General features: G+C 45.0%; 2 protein-coding genes across 3 annotated transcripts in view; both read right to left on the bottom strand.

Annotated features, from left to right (window-relative positions):
• Positions 1-566, bottom strand: part of LOC132216517 (leukocyte immunoglobulin-like receptor subfamily B member 3) — a 53,886-nt gene extending 53,320 nt beyond the window's left edge. For both annotated transcript variants that reach the window (XM_059665762.1, XM_059665765.1), the window contains exon 1: positions 426-566. The gene's annotated coding sequence lies outside the window, so the exon portion shown is untranslated. The remainder of the gene's footprint in view (positions 1-425) is intronic.
• Positions 1-8,706, bottom strand: part of LOC132216520 (leukocyte immunoglobulin-like receptor subfamily A member 6) — a 29,065-nt gene that overhangs the window by 15,753 nt on the left and 4,606 nt on the right. Inside the window, 1 exon segment of the mRNA XM_059665773.1 lies at positions 8,588-8,638. Within this exon segment, the coding sequence (XP_059521756.1) occupies positions 8,588-8,638 (51 nt within the window).

Below are 8,706 nucleotides of genomic sequence, written 5' to 3'. Positions count from 1 at the left end.
CTCCCCATGAGCCTCCTGAGTCCTGGGGTCCTGACAGACCAGGGCTCCCCTCCCCCTCCCATCTCACCGAGGCAGAGCAGGGCCGTGAGGGTGGGAGTCATGTCTTCTCCTCTCTTTACACCTCGCTGTGCAGATGCAGGAGGCCACAGTGTCCTCTAAACAGATAGACAAACAGGGTGTGGCCCCTCTGAGGCTGGCCCTCCCTGTGATGGAATTCTCACCTCAGCAGCCCCACAGAAAGTGGAACATTCACTTCCCAGAGGCCCGCATCTGGTTTCAGTGGAAAGGAAGAAACAAATCAGGGACTTCCTGAGAGGCCCCTTGCAGGTGAGGTGACCCAGGGCAAGTCCTTCCCTGTCAGAGCCTCCCCCACGGGGTCTCCTTCCTCCTCAGCCCGTCCATCAGCACCTCCCTGGGGTCCTCACCATGGACAGTGCCACCCGGGCCCTGGAGACGCTTCAGGAAGATGTGGGTCCCTGTGGCCTGCAGAGCTCAGATCAGCAGGGACACGCTCACCCTCTCCCTGTGCAGCTCAGGGCGATGTCCCTGTGACAGTGAGCACAGAGGGAAATGCAGGGAAATAACGGAGGAAACACGTCAGGGCTTATCCTGGCCCTGACTGTGGCTTTCTTTGAATCACAGCTGCTCTCGCGGACTTCTCTTTTTTTTGTAACCACAGCATCTACTGCTGCTTCTTGGGGACAAACTTCTGAGTTATTTTTCCTCCTCAGTGCCCCTTGCTTCCTGTGTTAAAGTCTCCTCCTCACCCTGTGATCCAGCCTTCAAGCTTTAGGGTACATTGATTTGGGTTGGAGTTCTGATATAGACTTAAATAAAATAAAATATTTATTAATTATGGAATCTATTTACTTATTTATATATTAATATTATTTTTTGCTGCCTACAAGAGACCCTTGAAGTTCTTATTAAGATCCTTGAGGAACCTTATAACCACTGTTTTGAGTTCTGTATCTAGTACTTTGTTTGCTTCCATTTCATTAAGTTCTTTTTCGGGAGATTTCTTTTTTTTTTTTTTTTTAATGGGGGACATGTTTCTTTGTCTCTGCATTTTGGCTTCTTCCCTGTGCTTGTTTCTAGATATTATGTAGAACTGCTATGTCCCCTGGAATTGGTAGGGTGGCCTTGCATAATAGGTGTCCTGTAGGACCCGGTGGCCCAGCCTCCCCAGTTACCTGAGCTGGGCACTCTAGATGCCCCCATGTGTGGGCTGTGTGCACAGTCTTGTTGTAGTTGAGCCTTAATTGCTATTGGCGTCTCAGGGAGGAATTGACTTCCAGGCCAATTAGTTGTGAGGACCAGCTGTGACTATAATGGAGGAGCTGCTGTGCAGGAGGCACCCCTATAGAGCAGGACTTGCTTCAGTGGGGCTTTCGTGAACACTGAGTCTGCCTCTTGAGTGTGTCTCTGGTGGATGTGCAGAGATGTAATCTGGTATTGTCTGAAGCTGTTCTGGGGCCTCCAGGGAGGTGTAAAGTCAAGTACTTATTGGGGCACCTGAGAGGAGCTACAGAGTGATATTTAGATGGCTGCTATTTGTGTTGGGCTTGGAAGTGCCCAGGAGAGGCCAAGCCATGAAGCTAGGTAGGCTACTGCTAGTGCCAAGCCTTGGGTCTTTTATTGAGTGTTATGGGGCACAGGAACACCAGCTGCTGCTTCTTTGCGAGATTTTAGGAAAGTCTGAGTCCTGAACCAGGACAGGACATTCTTATGGAAAAAGCTGTTGCAAACACCTTAGGTGGGGCTGCGAAAGGGGTGGGGCAGGGTTACCATGAAAACAGTATTTTATGAAATGTTAAAGGGCCTTCTGGTAGAAGAAGAAGAAGAAGAAGAAGAAGAAGAAGAAGGAGGAGGAGGAGGAGGAGGAGGAGGAGGAGGAGGAGGAGGAGGAGGAGGAGGAGGAGGAGGAGGAGGAGGAGGAGGAGAAATAAATATGAGTGATAAAATAGCAATAAATGCATATCCATCAACAATTGAATCTAAAGATCAAAATAAATGTACTAGCCGAATGGATACAAACTCATAGATTCAGAGAACAAATTGGTTCTCACCAGATGAGAGGAGAGTGGGGGGTGGGTGAAAAAGGTGAGGGGTGCCGAAACCAGTTTGGCTCAGTGGATAGAGCGTCGGCCTGTGGACTGTAAGGTCCCAGGTTCGATTCCAGTCAAGGGCATGTACCTGGGTTGCGGGCACATCCCCAGTGGGAGATGTGCAGGAGGCAGCTGATCGATGTTTCTCTCTCATTGATGTTTCTAACTCTCTATCTCTCTCTCTTCCTCTCTGTGAAAAATCAATAAAATATATTTTAAAAAAAGAAAAGAAAAGAAAAGAAAAAGGTGAGGGGATTAAGAAGTACAAATTGCCCTGACTAGTTTGGCTCAGTGGATAGAGCATGGGCCTGCAGACTGAAGGTCCAGGTTTGATTCCAGTCAAGGGCACAATCCCCAGTAGGGAGTGTGCAGGAGGCAGCCAATCAATGATTCTCTCTCATCATTGATGTTTCTCTCTCTCCCTCTCCCTTCCTCTATGAAATAAAAAAAATGTATTTTTTAAAAAAAGAAGTACAAATTGATTGTTACAGGATAGTCAATGGGATGTAAGTACATCATAGGGAACATAGTCAATAATATTCCAATATCTATGTATGGTGTCCAATGGGTATAAGATTTACCAGGATGATCACTTAAAACATTATATAATGTCTAATCACCATGGTGTACTCCTGAAACAAATATTGAATTGTATGTCAACTGTAGTTGAAAAATAAAAAATGATTAAAAATCTTTAATTAAAGGTTAAAAGCTACTTTACAGAAAACTCTTACTTAAATAAGAGGTGGTAACTCTTAAAATGTTTTAACTTATTACCAAACATTAAAAGATTAATGGACTGGCTCAAGGGTGAGATCAAATAACACTTGCCAATAAAACCAAATGTATGCAGCCATACAATCTGATCTCAGACAAAAATCATTAAAGGGTATGTTTTATGAATAAAGAATGTGTTGTTATTCTTTAATAAAATTAGCTGATTGCTCTATAAATATTCAACAATATGATGCAATAGTGTGTTATAAAAATCATTTTCCCTTTTAAAATACTATATTAAACAGACACTCATCACATGTCCTTGAAATACATAAAGTGTGTACAGAATTGGAGACTCAACTGAATATTTATAGGATCAATGAAATGGGTGAAAAATAACTTTTTTAAAATAAGAGATAATGACACAGGTGCCTGGTCTAATATGTACAAATTATTAATCTTGGTATTATTTGCATTATATAAATATGGGTAAAGTTATTTGTAATGTATAAATAAGGTAATATAAATAGCAACAGGAAAAATTCGTGTGTTTAAGATTAATATTGTACCTACAATATTTAACATTTATTAGCATAGACAGAGAGTCTCTTTACATCTGTTCAAACTGCTCTCCTGTACAATATGTACCCTGAGTAGGTTGGAATTTAGTTAGCAGTCAAACCTAAGAAGATATGAAAACTCTCCAACCAGCCTGAAATAAGTGATATGTGAAATCAGAAAATATTTGCTTGAATTTATGTATTATTAAGAAAGACAATGATGGACTTACAAAAAACTTGGAGGCTGTCAGAGAGGCAGAGTAGACCTCCTGAGAGACGTCAGCAGGAGGGCAGAATAAGCGATTTCTACAATCACACCTAAATTCCACATCAATTTTGACCACCACCCACAGATGAGGGTTCCCTTGTGCAAGTCTGGGAGTCTAGTAGAGAAGTTATAGCTTTTGGCTTGAGCACAAAAATTGAGGATAGACACATTAAAGAGGATATGAAGACCAGTTTCCTTTGGAACCAACCCCAATCTGGAACTACTCCTGGGATGTGACCTAAAACTGCCACCTGATCATGGCGAACCCCATCTCTGACATCACCCCCACACCCACAATGCTGGGCTTCATGCCAATTCACATTTTAGGGCCATTGTGGATCAGAAGCTCTCATGGGCCCAGTTCAAATTCTGAATTGCATTTCAGGCCATATGCTTCTTTCAGAGCCAGAGTTTCTCACTTGGAAAGACTCACTGTGGGACTGGACTCGGGTGAGGCTGATCAGGCAGGTGAGGTCATGAGTCTGGAAAACACAATGATCACATGGGAAGGGCTTGCTGCACGTGATCAGCAACCACTTAGTGGTGGATGTGGTCACTCATGCAGGGTGTGGCTTTCCCCCCTAGTTCATTTCCACCCCACTATCTTGTGTGGGGAATAATGAGGGTCATAGAACAGAAATGCTCTATGTGTGAGTAGTGACAAGTAGATTTATGAGTCATCAAAGGAACATTGAGAAGCAGGTAGCCATGATTCCAGAAGACTCCGTGGTTTCCATCCTGAACAAAACCACCCAACACTTCCCAACTTGTAATCATCATGGATTTCCTGGAATTCTTTTCATTCCTTTATTTGTGGGGTTTATCTTACGTATACATTCCTAAATAATACACAATGTCTCCTTTTCTTTAATGTCTCCTTTTTAATGTTGAGTAAATGGAATAATCCTAAAAACATCGTTTTATAATCATCTACATGTATTAGTTATTATATGTGATGATGGATATACATGACCCTTGCAAATTCAAGTTGTGCATTTTGATTCATATATACTATTTGATAATTTTTTAATATATTTTTTATTGATTAAGATATTACATATGTGTCCTTGTCCCCACGTTACCCTCTACCCGCCCCCCCCCCCGCTCATGCCCTCACCCCCACCCCCCGTGGTCCGTGTCCATTGGTTAGGCCTATATGCTTGCATGTAAGTCCTTTGGTTGATCTTTCCCCCTTAACCCTACCCTCCCCTACCTTCCCTCCAAGGCCCTACAGTCCAATCAATGCCTCTCCGTCTCTGGATCAGCCCTTGTTCATCAGTTTATGTTGTTCATTATATTCCACAAATGAGTGAGATCATGTGGTATTTATCCGCTCTCCAGTTCCATCCATGCTGTGGCAAATGGTAAGAGTTCCTTTTTCTTCTTCCTCTTCTTAAAGAATACCTTTCAGCATTTCATATAATGCTGGTTTGGTGGTGATGAACTCTTTTAGCTTTTTCTTATCCGTGAAGCTCTTTATCTGACCTTCTATTCTGAATGATAGCTTTGCTGGATAAAGTAATCTTGGTTGCAGGTTCTTGCTATTCATCACTTTGAATATTTCTTGCCACTCTCTTCTGGCCTGCATGGTTTCTGTTGAGAAATCAGCTGACAGTCGTATGGGTACTCCCTTGTGGGTAACTGACTGTCTTTCTCTTGCTGCTTTTAAGATTCTCTCTTTGTCTTTTGCTCTTGGCATTTTAATTATGATGTGTCTTGGTGTGGTCCTCTTTGGATTCCTTTCGTTTGGGGTTCTCTGTGCTTCCTGGACTTGTAAGTCTATTTCTTTCACCAGGTAGGGGAAGTTTTCTGTCATTATTTCTTCAAATAGGTTTTCAATATCTTGCCCTCTCTCTTCTTCTGGTACCCCTATAATTCTGATGTTGGTACGCTTGAAGTTGTCCCAGAGGCTCCTTACACTACCTTCATATTTTTGGAATCTCTTTTCTTTTTTCTTTTTCGGTTGGGTATTTTTTGTTTCTTTGTATTTCAAATCTTTGACTTGATTCTTGGGATCCTCTTGTCTGCTGTTGGATCTCTGTAAATTATTCTTTATTTCAGTCAGTGTATGCTTAATTTCTAGTTGGTCCTTTTTCATGTCCTCCATGGTCTCACTATACTTATTGAGGGACTCACTAAATTTATCGGCGGTTTCCATAAAATTCTTGAAAAACCTTATAAACTTGGCCTTGAACTCTATATCCAGTCGTTTGCTTTCCTCCATTTCTGCCATTTGTGACCTGTTTCTTTGTCTCCGCATTTTGGCTGCTTCCCTGTGTTGATAGAGTGACTTTGTGTGCTAGGTGTCCTGTAGGGCCCAGTGTCTCAGCCTCCCCAGTTACCTGAGGTGGACACTCTGGGTGCACCCCCTTGTGGGCTTTGTGCACAGTCTTGTTGTAGTTATGCCTTGGTTGTTGTAGGATCACTGGGAGGAATTGACCTCCAGGCCAATTGGCAGTGAGAATTAGCTGTGTCTTCAGTGGGAGAACTTCTGTGCTGGAGACACCCTTCTGGAGCAAGACTTGCTTCAGTGGGGCTTTGGTGCTCACTGAGACTGCACCCTGAGTGTGTCCCTTATGGATCTGAGGAGTTGTGATCTGGATGGTCCCCCTCTGACCACTGGGTACAGTGGCTCTTGGATCTAAGGAGGTGCTAATTTAGCCTCTGCCTGAGGTTACACAGCAGGAGCTTCGAAGAGAACTGCAGATTCCCCTTCCTTTTTTGGAGTTTGGAGGTGCCCTGATGAGGCTCAGCTGTGAAGCAATGCAAGCCGCTGTGGGGCCTTGGGCCTTCTCTTGGAAGTTCTGGGTCTGTCTGGCCCGGCTGCAGTTAGGTAATTATCAGGTTGCAAAGGGCCGGGGCATTCATATGCAAAAGCCTCTGCTGCAGCCTGGGTGGGGCGGGGTCTCAAGGAATCAAAGGGCGGAGCAAGCAGCTATGGCGGATCCTTAGCCCTGCCTTAAGGAGTCGCGCGTCTCAGTGTCCAGGTAACAGTTGCAAGCACCTCTGAGGGAAAGCCGCCCGCAAGTTCGCCCACTGCCAGACAGTCCAGTTTCTCCCCGTATGAGTCCTGGGTCCCCAGATACTTCCTGGAACCGGAGTTCAGAGCCGTCGGGAGCTTGTGACTCCCTCCGGATTCAAAAAGACAGCCGTGTCTTTAGGTGCCAGCCCCTTTCCGAGCGTGCACGAGCCCCCGTACCTCTGCACTTTACTTCCGCAGCTCCTCTGGCTCTCAGTGTGCTTTTCTTTCCTTCTAGTTGTAGAATTTACACTCACGCAGCCTTCCTGTAGTTCTGGATGATGTCCGTTTTGTGTTTTTGTTGTATTTTTCAATTGTTGTGGGAGGCAGCAATTTCCCGGTGTTTATCTATGCCGCCATCTTAGTTTCTCCGGCCTATTTGATAATTTTTTAATACAGGACACCAAAATGTCTCTTTTCTTGTGCATACAATCTTATAGTGATTTTTTTGGGGGGGGGTGTTAATAAGAATAACTTGTCAATGTCCTTGTGCGTGATGCACATGTGCACATTTTCTCTAAGGCATGTGCTTAAAGACAGAGCTGTGTGTCTCTAACTAGATGAGTGTCATGTAGTCTCTGAATTGATGAATAAAATTGGCACTCGTACAAGTAATGCCGTCGGATCTATGGACTCATGATTCTCTCCCACAACTGATAGTAAAACATTCCTTTGTGCATCTCATCTGGATGGGTTGGGAGCATGGTCTTGTGTTTTCATGGAAACTGTGCCCCAACCTTGAAGTAGAAACCATCATTACACATCAACTAGAAGGGACTTAGGAGCACCGTGGGGCTATCAGTGTGGTGTTAAAGGTGTCCCACATGGGCTTGTACTGTTTTGTGAAAGTCAGTTTGTGTATCGCTTCCCAAGTCTGTGTAAGGACCTTACATGGGCACTTGACCTTAGCCACGAAGGGGGCATATATACCAGAGAAATTGGCAAAAGCCATGAATCAGGGTTTTTATATTAAATTTATTGGAGTGCCATCGGTGAATAACATGACATAGGTTTCAAATGTGCATGTCTGTAACCCATCATCTGTGTGTTGCACTGTGTTTTGGACATTGGGGTTTTCAGAGGCAGCTCAGACCAGGCGACCCCTTCAAACAACCAGGTCTACATCCCAAGGGGTGAAGTTTCTGCAGAAAGATCACAGGTGGCCTCTGAGGGCAGGTGAGGGGCGTGTGGAGTCCAGAGAGGGCGTTAGGACCTCCTGTGGGTTTCCCTCTTGCAGGATGGATTGTGCACCTTGTAGATTGAATACAATAGACAGCATGCTCTGGACTCGGAAGATGGGGACTTTGTGGGACACCAAGGTCCATGTAAATAGCAATTTAAAACAAAATACATTCCAGGAAATTGTAGGGAGGTGTGGGCCTGTACCTGCCACCTGGGATAAATGCTAATTTCACCAAAATGGGGAAAGTCAGGAACCAGTCACAGGACTCACAGTGGTTAGGAGGGAAGGGCCACAGTTCAAGGGCAGAAGGTCCAGACCTTGTCCCTGCACATGAGCGATGACTCCTCCACCTGCAAGGACTCCCAGACGGGTCCCTCAGCATATGTCCCACATTATCTTCCAGAACCTTCCCAAGATCCCCCTCTCTGAACCGTGCATTGTTCCCTCCATGTTCATGTCCTGGCTGCTTCCTGGGTCTGCTTCTGGCTGTTTTGAGACCAAAATAGCAGCACCCCGAGCACCAGCAAGACCAATCCAGCCACAGCCAACCGGATGGCATTCTCCACAGTGTAGTCTTGTGAGTCAGAGGCTAGGGATTGTGGGAAAACAGGTCACAGAGGTCAGGGCAGGACAATGTCATCCAGACCCTGGATTTCCACCCAGGCACCCCCTCCCCTTGACAGGCCAGCACCATCTGTGCTGAGCCCATAACAGACAGTGTCTCCTACTCACCACTCTTGGGGTCTGAGTTGTTCTGTGAGGGGCTGATGGTGTCGGCTGCTCCTGAGAACCAGATAGGAGTGGGGCTGTGTGAGGAGTTGATGCCACTCAAGCCCAGGGTCCCCATAGCT

Source organism: Myotis daubentonii, chromosome 15 (assembly GCF_963259705.1).
Source record: "Myotis daubentonii chromosome 15, mMyoDau2.1, whole genome shotgun sequence".
Taxonomy (NCBI): domain Eukaryota; kingdom Metazoa; phylum Chordata; class Mammalia; order Chiroptera; family Vespertilionidae; genus Myotis; species Myotis daubentonii.
Note: the sequence above shows the minus strand (reverse complement) of the source record. Positions and strands in the feature narration are given on the sequence as shown.